At 45.0% G+C, this 19041-nt stretch overlaps 1 protein-coding gene across 1 annotated transcript in view; it reads right to left on the bottom strand.

Annotated features, from left to right (window-relative positions):
• Positions 1-19041, bottom strand: part of ANO2 (anoctamin 2) — a 123919-nt gene that overhangs the window by 12547 nt on the left and 92331 nt on the right. The window contains exons 15-20 of the mRNA XM_077310177.1: positions 15962-16036; positions 10845-11046; positions 10359-10470; positions 9287-9344; positions 7388-7488; positions 6700-6848 (exon numbers count right to left, since the gene is read on the bottom strand). Coding sequence (XP_077166292.1) covers positions 6700-6848; positions 7388-7488; positions 9287-9344; positions 10359-10470; positions 10845-11046; positions 15962-16036 — 697 coding nt within the window. The remainder of the gene's footprint in view (positions 1-6699; positions 6849-7387; positions 7489-9286; positions 9345-10358; positions 10471-10844; positions 11047-15961; positions 16037-19041) is intronic.

The raw sequence follows: 19041 nt of genomic DNA, 5'->3' as shown, positions 1-19041 counted from the left end.
AGAGGTTTGCTCTTGAGATCTTTTGGCAAGTCAGAGACTAACAAGCAAAGTCTGCATTGAACTCTTCCGGAATATATTGCTACCTGGGTATCTTTGGGGGCTGCTCTGGCCTTAAATATCAGTGCAAAACCCTGTCTGGAACATAATCAGTCCTTATTACAATGATTGCAAATTGTAAGATTCAGCCACATGCTTGAGAAGAACTCTTGCCAAACAACACCTAAAGAACTCAAATGTGAAGTTGCCCATTCAGGAATGGTTTAAGGATTTGTGAGCCCCATAGCACCAGAGTCAGTTTAAGGATTCACAAGGCCCTAGCAGAAGACAATTGTGGTGGGAGCAGCCAGACTGGGTCAGAGTGGGACCCCACAGTGAAGAGGAGGGTCACTCTGAGTGACCTTAAAGAGGGAAACGGGGTGGGGAGGAGGCTGCATGCAGCCCTGATCCATGGAGGGGAGGCACTTCACAGGGCCCCTAGAAGCACAGGGACCAGAGCATGCTATGTGGATAAACAGGCCCTGTGCCCATGCCATAAGACAGCTTGCAATGCCCACTTTGCAGAAGAGATATAAGGAAGCAAAAGACCTCCCCTCAAAGTACACCTCATTGGCACTGGAGCCTATACTGACCCACCACAGCCCACCAACGGCCACACAAGTGTGATAGCGCTATCCTTGCAAGAGGCAGAGATGGAAAAAGCCTCAGCCAACTAGTCTCAGCAGTCTTTTGTTGGGCAAGAGGGATATTATCAGCAACAACAGGAGATATAGCTGTACAGTCACAGGAGTCATTTCTGTCATCTCCCCAATCACTCACTGGGGGAGAGCACCTGTGTAGCAAAATGGTGGTCTGAGTTTGAATCCCATCTGGGGGCTGTGTGCGAGAAGGCCAAAAATGTCTTTTGGCTGGCAACAGGCCAATTGGCAGCAAAACTGCAAGAGGCGCTTGGGTTCGAACCCAACAGTCCTCTAAGCACAAACTCAGCTGGACCTACAGGACTGACCCTCAGCATAGAACAGCCTTTCTCAAGCTTTTAACCACTGAGAAACCCCTGAAATATTCTTCAATCTTAGAGAAACCCCAGAAATGGTGCAATCGTGCAGAATATGGTTGGGAAGGGTCACTGTGGACACACCCACAGGGGGCCCCTCCCCTTCCCACTCTCTCCAGGCCCATCCTTGGCCATTTGGGAAGGGGAAGAGGGTCAACATGACCATATACGGTCATATCACCTAATGAATGTTTAACAATTTTTAAAAATATATACAAGAAATTAACTAACTCCCCCCTATTTGGGAAACCCATCCAGGGCTGTCAAGAAATCCCAGGGTTTCATGAAACCTGGCTTGAGAAAGCCTATCTGAGAGCATCTTGATTGCTGAGTGACAACAAGGTAAATGACATTTCATGGAAGTAAGTAACACAGATGGAGTCTGGCAGTGACCGGACAGGAAGTTCTGGGGAGGTGGTGGGTTCTCCATCTTTGGAAATCCTTAAACAGAGGCTGGAGAGCCATCAGACGGAGAGGCTGATTCTGTGAAGGCTCAAGGGCAGGGATAGTCAAACTGCGGCCCTCCAGATGTCCATGGACTACAATTCCCAGGAGCCCCCTGCCAGCGTTTGAGGTCCCTTCCAACTCTATGAGGTCCCTTCCAACTCTATGATTGGAAGGTCCCTTCCAACTCTATGAGGTCCCTTCCAACTCTATGATTCTATGATTCTATGAATGTTCACTCAATGGAAAATGCAATGCCTATAATGGGGTTTATTAGGAAAGGGACTGCAAACGAAAAGCTTGCATCGTAATGTCCTATCCATGACTTGGGATCCAGCTTGCAGTTCTGGCCAATCCATCTCAGACACGATCGCTCCAGAATAGCAAAAGTCGGTGGAAATGATTAAGGGGTAGAGCACTTTTCTCTAATGCGTGTCGGCTTCTGATTTCAGAGAGAAGACCACTAAGGAGGGGCCATGACAGAGGCCCATAAAATCATGCACAGGGAAGAGAAAGGGGATAGAGGGACACCCCCTCCCCTCCGCTGCCACACCTACCCTATGGAACAAGTAATCCTTTGGGCAATGTTTCACACCTCTGTGAAAGTGTGTTAAACTGACCGGAGAGGGGGAGAGGCCATGGCGGAAGCTGTTGAGATAGCTGGACTGATGTTCCCCTGCCTTCTAATAAGTTCCCTCACTCAAAGTACACTCAAAAGCGACGCCCATTCAAAGGAATGCCATGCATAGGCACCACATCCCATTCATGGGTGAACTGAGAGGCGCAGCTTTTTCCTCACAGAATTACTTTGAACAGGAGAAACACTGAAGCAGGACGTCATCTGCCTGGTGGCCGGAGCCTAGGGAACATGAGTAGGAACAGGTGTGAAAAATGCGTCTGAGTGTGGACGGAAAAGAAGACCGCGTGGGAACATTTTCAGCCCCCTCCGGCAAGGCTACACTGACAAGTGACTTTCCCGAAAAGTCATCATGGCACCAGCAGGATCCTAATTAATATTATTATTATTTTCTGGCGTAGCCATCAATGGTTTTTCCAGTAACTCCCCACAGCAATTAATATAGGCCACATGCCTGGACATGACGCTCCAAGATGACATTTCCAAATCCTGCCACATCACGGAGCTTATGGAGGAATGTGGCTCTCCCTTTCGCAAGCCTTCCACTGTTGATGCGCAAAAGTCAGGAGGTTTTGATGGATTCTCCTGCCTCGGGCAAAATGCTTCCAAATCTCCAGCATTAATCCCAAAAGGCTTAGAGACAGAGACTCCGAACCTAACTTTGCCTCTGTTTATACGAACGTCCATTTTCTCACTGCCTTCGGCAACAGCAGGATTAAATTTGGTTACCCCTTCTTTTGAGCAGCTCTTCAACGACTTCCTTGGGCAGATTCTGCTGGCTGCTAGTGAGGAAGCCAAGCAAAACGTGGAGGGGGGGGGGGAGAAATCACTTCTAGGGTCCTGTTCTCTTCCCACAGCAGGCATAGAGGAGATGCCGCTCTTTTAACGCTTGTCTTTTGGATGTTTGGCTTTGCTTTCCCGAGCAGGAACGGACCACCGGCCCCAACGGCTGCCGCTTGGCAAGTCTGCTGTAAACATGCTACTGGCTGGCTGTCAGCCTCCAAATCTGTCCTGCAGGCTCGCTTGGGAATGGCGTTCCCCTGATGACAGACATAAGCAAGGTCTACTTTCATAGCCCAGATCTGGCTTCTTTTCAAAGCTCACAAAGTTTTCAGCTAATTACCAGAGACCCGTCATTTATTCTCGAGGGCAGGCGACGTCCGGTTTGCGAGGAGCTGACCAAAGTTATGACAATGGTTAAGCTGAAGAAAATCTTTTGGTAACGAAGCAAAAAGCGAGAATCCAGTAGCACCTTAAAGACGAACACAACCACGACATCTGCGGCAGGAGATGAGTTTTCATAAACCCTCAGTCGCTTCTTGATCTAAGATGGTAATATTCTTGGTGGCTGGGATGCACTTTGGCACGGAAAGATTCCCATCTTGCCACGTCGTGCCTCTTACCTGTGAAACGTCAGGAACTAAAATGGCCAGACCACCCCACACAGCCACAACAGTCAAAACTCTGTTGGTCTCAAAAGTTTACACTCTGGAAATCTTGTTGCTCTTCCAGGTGCTCATGGACTCAAATCTTGCTTTTCGGCACTTTATCACCAATCTTCTGCTCTGCAAATTGCCTTATTTCTGGGTATTAAAACCCTCTTTCTCAGGCCAGCAACCTCCTTCGGCCTCTTGCTCGATTTCCCAAGTAAGCGAACCTGAGCCACCATAGAGCACCTTTAATCTCCACTTGGGCTCGATACCCTTTCAGGACAATCTCAACTGACAGCTTCAGGCCTGAGCACCTCCCAAGGTCTGTTGCCTGCGTGGGTGGTCTCCGTTGCTCAGCCATGAATCTGGCAGCTGAATTTAGTGGTAGGGGGCTCCGCACGACAGGCAGGCCAGGGGAGGGGCAGGTTGAATTTCACTCGTTTTCCATCTTTCTTAAATCCCGGAGACAGGACTCAGGAGGGCAGAACTAACAAGGATGGAGATGCATTAGCTGCACAGAGAACAGAGCCTCCTGCTGGGAGGACAAACCTGAAAAGAAATCCAAGAGCTAGAGCTCCTTTTGCGTAGAAAAGGGAGATGGTGCAGGTTTGCAGGCACACCGAGAGAAAATTGCTTAGTATGTTTGTTTGGTTTGCACGGCGATTTATATTCGGCTTTCCGTGTGTTTGCAGGGCCTATCAAACAAAGTCATAAAAAACACACCCTGGAAAAGTCGCAGTATTATAACTACATCCATAAATCCCACTTGGTAAAAAAACTAGTTTTTGGTTAATTTCCAAAAGTAAGTGCCCTCTGCAAGAGAACTGCCTGGTAGTAGTGCTTAAAGAGTGGTGGACTCTAATCTGGAGAACTGTGTTTGGTTCTCCTCTCCACCACATAGTCAGCTGGGGGACCTTGGGCTAGTTACAGTCCTGATAGAACTGTTCTCTCAGAGGTCTCTCAGCTCAGCCTACTTTACAGGGTGTCTGTTGTGGGGAGTGCTGTTTGTAAGCCACTTTGGGACTCCTTCATGTAGTGAAAAGTGGGGTATAAAAAACTACCACCTCCTCCTCTTCCTCCTCCTCTTTTACTCCATAAGCTTGGTATCAACTCTTTTGTTGAAAACTGACTATTTTTATCCTGCTGAGATGTTTTGGGTTTGTTTACCCTCTTGGATGTTCTTGAACGAAGAGCTTGGACATAATTAAATAAATAATAAAATAAAATAATATAAAACTTCCCAGGAAGCTGGTCCCAAAGAACTGAGTCAAAAATAGACTCCGGTCAAACTAGCTGAGGGATATCCATCCTCTTCCGGAAAGGAATATCCTCTAACTGACCGGGACAGTGACTAATGCTAACTGTGCCTTCATCAGAATGTGATCAGATGGTGATCACCAGAAACCTACACAATAGATCCAACACATGTACTTTATCATATGCAGGATCCAAAACAAACCCTGACACTCTTGTAGAAGTCATGGGAACATCTGAAACCCTGAGCCTGGCCTAATAACAGAGACACAAAGTGGTTGATAGTCTCCCAGGGCTATCAACCGTAGGTTGGCTTACCAGGTTCCCACTCCCAGTTGGCTGGCCCTTCCCACCACTGCTCACCTGGTAGACAGGAGAAAAACTGGAGGTGTCCCAATGCAATGATATAACTTTGAGCACAGCCATCACTACTGATGCTGTAGCATTAAACCATAGAATTTCGGCCATCTGTGTATGGCATTATGGAGTTTTGGCTGAACACCATGGTGGCATCGTTTCCAGTTGCGTCAAAAGTGACATCATTGCATCAGGACACCCTCAATTGTCCTCCTGTTTTCTTCTACCATCCAGCAGAGCAGCAATGGGGGGGGAGTATATGGGGGTGTGTGCAACTGGAACTGGCACCACCCAATTGATGGAATGTTCCAGCATTCAGTCAAGAGGGCCAAATGTTATGGCATTGCTAGCAAGACAATGATGTCCCATTGAAAGCGCCGCCATTGCATCAGGAAGTTGGTGGTGGTTCTCATCCCCCCCCCCCATTTTTCTCTCGTAAGAGGTGACATCATCTTGCTCTCGCCCCAGAGGTCAATCCCCCACTGGTTACCAGCCTCGTGCCGGCAAGCCATAAATCTCCGTACAAGAGGCAATCAAGGATGGCCTCTGTCTAGTCCAAGTCTCTAAGACAGGCCTTCTCAACCAGGGTTTCATGACACCCTGGGGTTTCTTGACAGCCCTGGCAGGGTTTCCTGAAAGCGTGGGAGTTAATTAACATTTAAAATATATTATATATATTTTGTAAAGAACCAACTAAAAGAAGCAGTCAGAGACAGGGGTGCATGGCGAAGACTTTCCTATTGAATCGCCGAGGGTCGGACACGAGTGAACGGATGACATCATCATCATCATTTTGTAAAATCTGTTTATTGTTGACTATCATATTACCTATCCCACCCCCCTATGGCCAGTGATGGGCCTGGAGGGGATGAGAAGGGGTAGGGCCCTTGGTGGGCATATACACAGCTATGCTTCCCAACCACATTCTGCACGATCACCGGGTTTCTTGATTCTGGGGTCTCTCAAAGCCTGGAGAATGTTTCAGGGGTTTCTCAATGGGGAACAAATTGGGAAAGCTGATCTAAGCTGACCCGCCATTGGTAGTTATGGTGACTCTGTAGTCAGTTAAGCTGCCATTTGAACTGATAAAAAACATTCAGCCCAAGTTACATCATTGGAATTATGTCATTCTTGCAGGATATGTACATTAGTGTTAACCTCCTTATTAAGAAAACAGGAAAATAGAAAGCTTCCCGAAAGAACATCATTTTTAACCAAGGGTCTGGCCCATCATACAAGCTCAGCAGGAACAATTCCGGGAGAGCCCGCATTCTTAGTCACGTAGGTGAGGGGTAGTCAACCTGTGGTCCTCCAGATGTCCATGGACTACAATTCCCATGAGCCCCTGCCAGCAAACGCTGGCAGGGGCTCATGGGAATTGTAGTCCATGGACATCTGGAGGACCACAGGTTGACTACCCCTCACCTAGGTGACTCTGCAAGGGATTTGAACCTGGGCCTCACAGATATGCTTGATAAATATGACTACTACACTGGTATACTGCAAGAGGTGTTCAAAGACCTTACTCATTTCCATGTATTCTGGAGTCAACCCAGTGAAAGGTTCTAATACATAATCTAGATCCCATTGCTGTGGAGGTTTTGATGGGGCAGAATCACTTTTCTTCGTCTCGGATCCGTCATCCTTCAGCTTCCGGAAAAGCTTCTTTAATTTTCTGGGGAATGAACAGAACAGACAGTTAATGTGTGCGTTGTGTTTTAAAGACATTAATTTTAAAATGCGGTGGTGTACGTAGCATATTTGGCTCCCTTTAATGACATTATTCACAAACTATATAATCAAAATACAATCCAAATATCCCAGTGTGTTTATTTATTTCTCTTCCTTTAGCAATGAAAGGAAGCAATAAGGATGAACCTTTGGCTAGCGCCCAGTGGAAGAATGATTAAATCCAAGGTCATCTGGCTGCTTGTGGAGGAGCAGGGAATCAAATCCAGTTCTCCAGATTAAAATACGCCGCTCGTTTCCACGACACCATGCTGGCTCTTTACTGACTCCATGTCCATCCCAAAAGTCCACAATCCCTTGAGAATCCTAGTCGTCCTGCTACCCGGGCCGAGGCATGACCCAGCTTTTGGAGGCTGGGTGAGCGGAGATTAAAGTGGAGATTAAAGTCCCGGTGAGCGGAGGTGAAATATGGATGGATTAATTACAGTTAACAGGAAAAGGGGCACTTGTGTGTGAAATACTCACGGGACTCCGATCTCAAAGATGTTGTTTTGGATCAGCTGCTTCCCCAGCATGATGATGCTCAACTGAATGCAAAGTTCCATCAGGCATCCTCCGGGAGCGCACTAAACGGAAGAGAAAAACGATACACGTGAGGGTGCAAGTAGGTGGGAAAGGCAAACTGAGGCTGTGTGCTTTGGCCATTGCGTTGGAAGGAAACAGCATCTGGAAGACAGTAAGGGAATTCCAGCACATGGGCATCAGAGGTGGCTGGGCATCAGGGGAACTACAGTTGCCAGGATGCCAAGGTGCCTCATGATATCAGAGAGCATTTCTTCATGGCCCAGAAACAAGTGGACTCAGAGAGGAGAGGAAATCCCTTGCCCACTTGTGCCCTGACCCTTATTTTCTCCACTCTTTAGAACAAAGTTTGAATCCAGGTGCATTTTTTAAAATTCAAGGCATATGTTTTTGTACTCATGTACACTTTGTGCACCCGAAAACTCATATTTTGAAATAAACTTTTGTGGGCCTTAAAGTTGCCACTGGAGTAAAACTTGGTTTGTTGCTTCAGACCAACATGGCAACCTATCTGAATCCTTCTCTTCTCTTTATCTGACTAATCCCCCATTCCCCACCCTGACTGCTGACTGCTGACTGGTGCTCATGGGAATTGTAGTCCATGGCCATCTGGAGAGTCATAGCTTGGCCACCCCTGCTCTAGGGCATTATACCCCACCGAACTCCATCTCCTTCTCAAAACCTCCCCTCCCCAGGCTCTCTCCCCAATCCCCAAGAATTTCCTAACCCAGAGTGGTCTGTCAACCCTCTGCACAGAAGAGGGTCATTCATCAGTACTAAACATATCAGATAGTACATCCCATGTACATTTTCTGAATAAATCTGTTTTACATTAATTGGGAAGTCAGGCAGGAAGAATGGGAGTTTGTCTTTGATGAATAGATGGTTTTAAAAGAGAGGTAGGTCGGAAGACCCCAAATCATTTTGTCCAACCAGAAGAAGGTGGGGCATCTGTCTCCCCCCCCCCCCCCAGTTGATAGCTCTTTCTGTAAAGGCACCATGTGTTGCTCTGTTGGACATTTTTGTGGCACTGGAGTTAGATATTTCTAGTTAGTTCTGCCAACTGTGGGTGAAAACTCTCAATAAGGCCTGTGTTTTTGGCTGGACCCACAGAGTATGGAACCCAACTGGGAAAGAAAGAAAGGCCTGCAGGATTCTATAACTTTCACAGCTCTCAAGAAGTGTTAAGCAGAGAGCAATGTCTGGTCTATCTGCCAGGTCATTTGTCCACTGGGGGAGGGGCAGATTTTAAAATTCTTGGAAAAGTCCCAGTGTTTCTGTTTCACTTCTTGTAATAAACATAAACTCCATTTTGATTTATTCCCGTTCATGCTACTGGGCCGATCCTAATATGACAGGGGAAACCGAGGCCCATTCCGCACACGGAGGATAATGCACTTTCAATGTGCTTTGGTAGCTGGATTTTCCTGTGAGGAAAAGCAAAATCTACTTCTAAAGTGCATTGAAAGTACATTACTGTGTACAGAATGGATCACGAGTACCTCTTGCTTGTTTATTGTCAATTGATTTCACCCAGGGAGCTTGAATCACAGCGCAGGGATCATAGAATTATAGAATCATAGAGTTGGAAGGGGCCATTCAGGCCATCTAGTCCAACCCCCTGCTCAACGCAGGATCAGCCCAAAGCATCTTAAAGCATCCAAGAGAAGTGTGTATAGTATTGTACATTTTGTTTGCAAGTCACAAGGCTGGTAACAGAACATATTTTCTAGGGGCAAAATGGATCAATGAAGAATTTATTTCAAATTTCAAATTGTTCAAGGCATGATTAGTGGTCAGTGAAAACATGTTCAGAGTGGGAATTCAAATGTGCTAACTTACCTCTTCCATGCGATAGCCATCAAACACGTACACGTAACGACCCGGCCGACCAACAAACCTGAGAACAGAGTAAAATTATAGAGGAACTAAAGCAATATCAAGAAGAGGAGGATAAGGGTTTTATACCCTGTTTTCCTCTCCCGTAAGCCTCAAATTGGCTCACAATCACCTTCCTCATAACAAACACCTCATGAGGCAGTTGAGGCTGAGAGAGTTCTGAGAGAACTGTGACTGGCCCAAGGTCACCTTGCAGGCGTCATATGGAAGAGGAGTCAGGAATCAAACCCTGCTTATTTTGTGTATCCAAGCATTAAATTTAAATAGCCTTGTGGTTCTGAAATGCTTCAGATCAGCGTTAGATGGAACCAAGATCCTGCTTCAGGTAATGTGCCTGACATTCCTGGTTTTTTTTATTATTTGACATTGTGAAAGTCTGTTTAAAAAAACAGATTCCTTCTCTGAATTATTAATCCTCTCAGAGTCTTACATCCCTCTTCAAGGAAACCAGGAACTGAGTTTATAGAACCATACAAATGAAAATAGCTCCATCATGACCAGTAACTCTAGATCAACCATCTCAATTACTTTCAGCCAATAAAGAGGCAAGGTGAAATGTTCCATTTGCAAGAATGCAAAAGAATTTTGAAAATGGAAATAGGACATCTACTTTTCTCCTTTCTTTAGGCATGTGAATTCAGCAGGCTCTTGAAAATTGTATGCTGTTGATCTTCAGGAAGAAAATAAGAGCACCTATACTTCACAGAGGAGGAGGAGAAGGAGGAGGAGGAGGAAGGATCTCCCAATTTGTGCTGAGCATGAGAAACCGACCCCCTCCTCCCAACCCTTAAGACGTGCAAGAACTGGGAGGGGGGCGGTTCTCCTATTTCACTTCCTGCTGGGCTATGGAGACGGCCAGAAGCAACCTGACACCCTCTGTCTGCTTCCAACCTTCCCAAGCTCCTGGTGGGAAGGGAGAGATCAGCCAGGAGAACATCTGCTCCACCCCTGCCATTATACGTTCGCAATGCCGAGACATTCTTAACTTCATGTCAAAGAAGCACATTCGACTTACCTCCCTTTAAAAAAGGCCACGTAAAAAATTGGTGCATAGGAGTTCACAAATTTAAGCAGGAAAGCCTTCATAATTAACCTCTCCTCAAATGATTTCTCCGTTTTGGGTATCTCTGCGAACCAAATGAAAATAGAAAGAGGGATGGTCCACCAACACCGTAAAATCCATATGATAAATAGCTAACCAGTTCCCGCACGTTCTACACTTGGAAGAAATTCTGAATCCCGCAAGCCAAATTTGGTGATCCAAAGGGTACTGTGTTCATTTTGCAAAATTTCTTATTTTAGTTTTCTCAAATGCAGAGAGAAGATGGTCATGGTGGTGGCAGGCCAACTTATGTCTCAAAAGAACATTATTGGATTTCTCACTGAGGAAAGACCCCCGTTTCTGATGAACTTCTGAGGGACCCCCGGTGTCCTGCTCTGCATATTAACGAGGAGGTATGAACAGTAGTGTAGTCTTCTACATATGTTCTAATAACATTACCCATTTCTGTCAGCCACTTGGCAACCACTCCATAAATCTCATCTAGGATAAGGATCACGACAAGATTAATGATGACCGCAGTGGCCGTAACTGTCACACGGACGTTTGACCTGGTGGACTCATTGGTGCTCATCGACAGGGCTGCCGCTGTGGTTATCCGGTACACGATCACACCAAAGACTAGCGAAAATGTCAGTGAAATCTAAAAAGAAACAGACAGAAACTCCTCAGAACCATTTGTCTTCAACACATTTTAGCCACAGCTTAATGGCTCATGGGGTATAAGAACATGCGACCCATGCTGGATCAGACCAAAGGCCCATGACGTCAGTTTTGTTCATGGTGACCAACAAGCAGTCAACTCTGGGAAGCCTACCAGCAGGATGGCCGCCACAGCATCTTCCCGGCAGCTGATATAAAGAGGCCTTCCACCTCTGATGCTGGAGGGAGTCAATAGTCATCATGTCTATGTGCCATTCATAATCCACAAATTTGTCCACTCCCAAGTTAGAAGCCTTTGCCACATTCTACAGCAGCAACTTCCACAATTTTACTATGAGCTGAGGATTATTCACCCCACTAGCCATTACTTTACACTTGCTCACACTGAATCTCATCTGCCATTTTCATGCTCATACCCTGAACCTGGAGAGATCCCATTGGACCAGGGGTAGTCAAACTGCGGCCCTCCAGATGTCCATGGACTACAATTCCCATGAGCCCCTGCCAGCGAATGCATTCACTGGCAGGGGCTCATGGGAATTGTAATCCATGGACATCTGGAGGGCCGCAGTTTGACTACCCCTACATTGGACAATCTGTTGGTGCTTAACCAACTTAAAAATTTTTAGCATCATCTGCAAATCTGGCCACTTTACTACAAACCCTGACTTCCAGTCATTAATGAATCAGTAGAAAAACGCCAGTCACTATACAGATCTCGGAGGGACTCCGCTGCTCACATCCCTCCACTGTGACCTTTTGAGTGCACAAGAACAAATTTTATTCACAGTATGAGCTTTTGTGTACGTACACACATCTTCAGATACAGTGGCATGGAGTGAAAGGAATCGGTTCATACTTCTAGGCAAAATGTAAGCAGGAAATTAATGCAAAGCATAACGAAAATGTTTGACCCCACTATCCAGTCCCCTGGAAGTGAATCCAGCTTGTTATTCCTGTTTGGCTTGTGAATGTGTCAAACATCTTCATTATACTGCATGTTAATTTACTGCTTATATTTTGCCTAGAAGTATGAACTGCTTCCTTTCATTCCATGCCACTGTATCTTTAGAAGCGAGCCTACACACCAGAGCTCATACCCTGAATAAAACTTTGTTGGTCCAAAAGGTCTCGCTGGATTCAAAACTTGTTCTGCTGATTCAGACCAACACAGCTGATCGTTCATTGCTACCGTCTGCTTTAAGAACCTGGTGAACCTTTCCAAGTCCTGGTGCAGCCCAAAGCTTCAAAATTCAGCATTTTCTTGTGTTCTGTCCTGAAAGGAAATGTTCTGCTAATGCAAAAAAATGGATTCTATTCACATAGGCTTGATACTCCACCATAAGCTTGTTGAACAATTCTGCTTGGTTTCAGATTTCTGTCACCCTTTAACTGCTTACTGGACATCCCATCCTGATGACTGTATCGATTTACACCATGCAATCTGCCTTGAGTCTCAGTGGGAAAGGTGGATAAACAGTCTGTCAGGGCTTGTGGAACATAGCTTTCACCATCAAGGGGAAGATTGTACATTGTGGCTCCCAGGAAAATTCCCAATGGGCCAATCGTCTCAGGAGTGCCTCTCCTGGGTCCCACTACCTCCACCTGGGATCTACTGGCAAGGATGGTTAAGAACAGCAGCCTGGCTTATCTGGGGCCTATGCTGGGTGGAGGCAAGGCTGCAAGAAAGCTGAGTGTTACACCTGGGACAGGTGAGGTGGGAGAAGGCAGAACCTTTTCTAGAGCTGTATTGACCTCTCAACCCACCCGGGTTTAAATTGAAACTCAGTTGTGAATGGAAGGCAATCAGTTGTGGTGGCAGGCAATCAGTTGCTCGCAGTCAACCCCATCTTCAATATGAGGGTAATAATCATGGCCTCCTTTAAGAGTAAAAACTGTTACTGTTGTGTTTTACTTGATGTTACTGATTTATACAGTACTCATCCTTACGTTCCATGTAAACCACCCTTAGCCGCAAGAGAGGATGGTATATAAATGTAATAAATAAATAAATAAATTGATTAATTAATTAATTAATACTATCCCTTTTTGTGGTGTATTAGAAAAAAACCTGTGGAGGCAATTATGCCTACACTGACTTTCGATAAGGGCAGAAGAAGGAAAACTAAGATTTTAATATATGTACCTTACCTTATCTCCAAATCCCTTATATACTCTGAGGTAAATCTGAAGTTCCTTCTCCAAAATATGCAAGGAATTTGGGGGAAGGTGAAATAATTGTGTTAAGGCCAGCAGGATTTCTCACGAGAGCGTTACAAGTCCCCACATTCTTCTCGTTTCGGGGATTTAACAAGGAAACAGTCTCAAGCGCTCCTCATATAATGTGTTGCGTATGGTTGAGATTTGTGTGCAGAAAGAACAACCTGATGTCAACAGATTTTCCCACAGATCCTGTTCTAGGCTATACATTGCAGGGGCTGTCATTTGACTATGTGAACTCTTTGAGACTGCACAACTATTTGCAAGCGATGGGAACAAGCCACGTTGCCGTTTCGGACCATGTGCGAACATTCGGAGTGTGAACAGAGAGGGCTCCTTTCTAAGAATTATCCCCAAAGTCACAGAGTATTGAATTGCAGCTGAGGATTTGACATTAGCTCACATAGAGCAGCCATGTCAATCATGCCATTCAAAGGCTGGGTTCCCACAGCAAGAAGGCTACATGGTGGGATTGCTTTTTCAATCTCTCTCTCTCTTTGGTTTAAAGCAAAGCAAAAAATGAAATCTTATTTGGAATTTTTTTTCTGCAAAGACTGGAGAGAGATACGTTTTTGTCTTATCGGCCTCCTTAATAAAAATTTCAAACCACGGCAACTGCTGTGGAAAAGAGCAAATTATGGGATGTCAGAAACTGCAAAAATATAGCTTGGCAGATAGTGATTGCTAACATAGATCTAACTAGGAATAGGCACAAACCGGATCATTCACTAGAGTTTGTGATTAATTCTGACCAGTTTGTGGCTCACGAAGTAATGTTCATGAACTGAAGAACAGCCATGAATTTCCACAAATGTTAAGGCAGTTCATGGTGGCTTGTGAAGAGCAGAAAGCAGGGGTTTAAATGGTTCCATGCCGTCTAAACCCCTGCTTACTGCTCCCTATGAAAAGTGTCAGGGAGCAGAAAGTAGGGGATCACGAACTGATACAACTGGTTTGGCTAGCAAACCAACCTATCAGTTAGTAGTTTGCACATGAACCATGAACTGAGCTGCAAAGAATGCAGTTCATGCTTATTCCTAGACCTATCTGTCTGGCTATATGCAGCATAGAGACGAATGCCAGTCTTGAGATGCTGAACTGTTTTTAATGGCATGTTTCCAAATTAATTTTCTGACATAACACTCTTTTGAAAATGGCAATCAAAATGTCACTTCCATCCCTGGATAATCCCACTCCATCATTCCAATGCTTCAGCTATATTATTCATAAGCCCTTAACATGAATGTACATATTACTGTCACTGATTTAAGTTTGTAGGTATTATGGATCAGGCATGTTGTAAACCACTTCAGATTTATTTTTTCCCCCGTGCAATATTTATTCATTAACTAGATATTAACAAGCTCTTATACCCAGAACCATGTTACAAATTCATTCCATATCATCGATCATAGCATAACCAAGATTACTGATGGTCAAATTCCATCTTGAAATTTAGAGTTCCAATAGAAAATAAAAAGCACCATCCACAGAATTTGTTTGGAACAATTCACCATACTATGGACCAAACAGCAAATATTAGCTTGTTTTTTAATGGGGGTTCCCGGCAGCCGCAGAGCAGCTTGGGAGAGCTGTAGCTGTGCATCACAAGGAATGATGGTGGACATGCAGGGCGGGTTCTTTAACCAAGCCATTAAGGTGACTCCTTGAGTTGACACAATGAAGGAGGAGTTAATGCACCAGAATTCAGTTCACTCCCACTCATCAGCATCATGGGAGGCAACAGGAATCTCCTCCTGGACCCACAAGACTACCCAGTCAATTTAAACAGAAGGCTTTCAAGAGAGGAATATTAGAAAACCCTGGGTTATAACCCTCTGGCAGTGAGTCAGGTAGAGAAAGGGATGGATGTATCTTTTGGTGTGTAAGGAAATACTTTGGACTGGCCCTATGGATATGGCATTTGTCAGGAATTCTGTTTTCAGCAGCATCAAAATGGTAGGTCGGTCCTCAGGAAACCTTGAATGACAGCCGCCTGCACCTCCATTATTAACAGCCCATGCTTCTTTTCAGAGATGGAGTTTGAAAGTACAGCCACTGTTCGCCTACTTCACATTACTTAACCTAGTTTCCTTCCATTTCACCAGCCCGCAGGCTAATCCATGGTCAAGCTTTTTGGTCTGGGGTGCTGTAGCCAGAAAGGCCATCATTCTTCTGATTCATCACTTGTTCATTTAAAAGGGTAAGTTAAGTTGACCGAACGTAGCAACAGTAAAGTGCGCTTTGGGGTTGAAAAACCATGTGAGTCAAAGTGAACATGTTGCAGAACCATGCAAAATAATTGTCCACACTCATTATTATTTGTGGGCAGCTCATCACCCCACTCCTGTCTAAACAACTTAGATTTGAAGATGAGGTTTCTTACTCGCAAACAGACAATGTTTCTTTCTTGCAAACAAAAACTCTCTAGTAATTGAATTGGTGGCCAATTTCCTATGAGTCTCACCATTGTAGAACAATTAACACATTACAATGTATTTTTCTGTTTGTTTTGTTTTTGTGTACCAACAAAGGTCTTCTGATTCTGATTACAATTAATGATTATTATTTATTTGATTCATAAAGCACCCTTTCCATCAGGCTCAGGGTGGTGTACAACAATCACGATACATATTTGGATAAAAACAATGAAAATGATAAACGCTTAAAATTACCATGAATAAGATTGATGCAAAGTTCACCAGGTAGCCAGGCGTCCGATCTTTCCAGGTCAGTTTGTCTTTCTCATCCTGTTGGGAAACAACAATGAAAACAGGGAAGCATTAGAAAGCAGCACTCTCTAAACCAAGCCAGTGTAGTGTGACTTTATTAAAGCGTTTGATCATGGTGGTGCAGAAGTATGAGGTGGGAGCCAGCTAATCAATCAATCAATCAATCAATCAATCAATCAATCAATCAATCAATCAATCAATCAATGATTTGCTGTTTTCATTGCAGAGTAAGAGGTTAGGCCTGGAGAGCAACAGGAGAAGTGGCCGACAAGGGATGTCAGTGGGCATCCAAATTTCTGTGAAAGGCTGTGGAACACCCTGGGGCAGGGGTAGTCAAACTGCAGCCCTCCTGACGTCCATGGACTACAATTCCCATGAATTCTAGCAGGGGCTCATGGGAATTGTAATCCATGGACATCTGGAGGGCAGTTTGACTACCCCTGCCCTGGGGAGTGCCCCCTGGACCCCTGGTTGGGAATCCCTGTGTAGTGGTTAGAAGAATCTTGGACGTAGTTTGAGAGAGGGGTTCAGATCCTGTCTGATTTGCTGGCACCCCTTCTCACAAAACTCACTGGGTAATCTTGACTAGATGATTAATTCTCAGCCTAACCCACCTGAAAATGCTGTTGTCAGGAAATAAATGGGTTAACTTAGGATCACCAATCTCCAGGTGGTGGCTGGAGGTCTCCTGGAATTACAACTGGTATCTAGGCAACAGAGGTCAGGTCACTTGGAGAAAATGGACACTTTGGGAGGCAGACTCTGTGGCACTATATCCCACTGAAGTCCCTCCCCTTGTCAAACTCCAGCTGCCTTTGGCTCCACCCCCAAAATCTTCCGGTATTTCCCCACCTGAAGCTGGCAACCCTAGGTTAACTCCTTGTTTGATTCCATCTCTTTGAAATATACATGGGGCATTTAAAAATATTATATAATCTCCCTCCCCCCCGCAAAACTGAGCATGATTTAAAATTTAGTTTGCAGAAATCTAGCTACAGTCACTGAAGCAGTAGGTGAAAACTTAAATGGACTCCGGGGAATGGTAGAGGACAGGAAGGCCTGGAGGATCATTGTCCATGGGGTCACGATGGGTCGGACACGACTTCGCACCTAACAACAACAACAAAGCTACAATCTGAACTTTACTTCTTTTTCCTTTCTCAAGAATCTCAGGAGGAGGTCTTTCATACAATCTACTCCCTGATCCTTTTTAGCAAGAAATGCTGGGGATGGAATCTGGGATCGGGGGCCGGTCTCCCGAGCTGGTCCCCCTGTTCCCCATCGCCACTTGACAGGCTAGTGGGGGAACTCTTCTGCGAAACCCACTGAAAAACCCATGGGAGTAAGTTGATTTATGAATATAATTTGAAAAAATAAGTATTTGTTACTGCGTATTTTGGTGCACCTAAAAACAAATCCAGAAGAGCATCACCTCCCTGTGCTATTTAATCGGAAAGAGGTCTTTTAAGTAGGTCAGTGAAGAGTACAGTAAAGAGACATCCTAGGAACAGAGTTGGTTTGTTTTAAATGATAACTCTTCCAAACCCATTACAGTGTTTTAATCTCACCGTTGTTTGTGACTCTTGTCAACAGACGGCTCCAAGTTTGCTGAGCTTGTGCCTACATCCTGTTCAATAAACTGTCAACCAGGATCACTATTTGCATACAGCTCTCCCCACTAAAATCAGTCAACCTGTTTAATTGCTTCCACCTGGGCAAGCTTTTCAGTCGCTCCAAGAAAGGCAATATTTTATCTCAAAATTATCTCAAAAGTCGCCCATTCAAGCAATGTTATTTGCTTTAATCTACCCAACTTTGGCCTAACAGAACAGGCCAGTTGGCAAATTTACTTTGCAATTCGTACCGCTCAAATTATGATGTTATGCGGAAGTCTCTTAGCAACAGTTAACAGCTCTGTTGCCTGTACAGATCACAGATATGGTTCCCAGCAGTGTCACGGGAGAAAGCCATGGTGCCAAATAGAAAAATCAAAGACAACCTCGAATAACAGAGAGCTTTTCTGTTGGCAGCCTCAATGAATCCTTCCTGTACCAAAAGCTGTACCTGCAAATGGAACTTCCTGTGATAGAATCATAGAATCCTAGAGTTGGAAGGGGCCATACAGGCCATCTAGTCCAACCCCCTGCTCAACGCAGGATAAGCCGAAAGCATCCTAAAGCAAAAGGTAGATAACTACCTTCCAAAAGGTAGATAACTACCTTCCAAAAGGTAGATAACTACCTTCCAGTACACCAAGAAAGATGTGGACATATCCAGCTCAGGTCAGCACATATCCAGCAAGGTGGACATAGAAGAGATCACATGCACATGCCATAGTTAAAGTGATGGGGACAAACACGGAAACATGGCATGTAACACCGTTCTTAAGAGAAATCAACACAACATGTTGTGCATGCTTTCCTGTTCTACACCAGGTTGGGGATGCCCTGAGAAAGGGAAAGCTTACCCCATGTGTTGTGTTGTTTTGGTTGGTCTTAATAGAAGGTATAAAAGCTTCTTGTGGCGCAGAGTGGTAAGGCAACAGACATGCAGTTTGAAGTTCTGGCTATGAGGCTGGGAGTTCAGTCCCAGCAGCCGGCTCAATGTTGACTCAGCCTTCCATCCTTCCAAGTTCAGTAAAATGAGTACCCAGCTTTGCTGGGGGGTAAACAGTAATGACTGGGGAAGTCACTGGCAAACCACCCCGTATTGAGTCTGCTATGAAAACTCTGGAGGGCGTCACACCAAGGGTCAGACATGACCCAGTGCTTGCACAGGGGATACCTTTACCTTTACCTAATAGAAGGTATAACATGACCTCTGCTTGGGGGATTTGCTGTGCACACAGGTGGCCACTAATTCTTCTTTTCGGTCTAGAAAGATTGAGGTTTTGTTGGGTTGAGACACCAGTAGATTGTCTGGGTTCCAAATCTTGTTCTCCACTGGTACATGCACTCACACACACACATTTCTGCTAGAAATGTAGAATGGAATGGAATGTAGTATAATGGAAGAGCAGTCTT

The sequence above is a fragment of the Paroedura picta genome, chromosome 14 (assembly GCF_049243985.1).
Source record: "Paroedura picta isolate Pp20150507F chromosome 14, Ppicta_v3.0, whole genome shotgun sequence".
Classification (NCBI taxonomy): domain Eukaryota; kingdom Metazoa; phylum Chordata; class Lepidosauria; order Squamata; family Gekkonidae; genus Paroedura; species Paroedura picta.
Note: the sequence above shows the minus strand (reverse complement) of the source record. Positions and strands in the feature narration are given on the sequence as shown.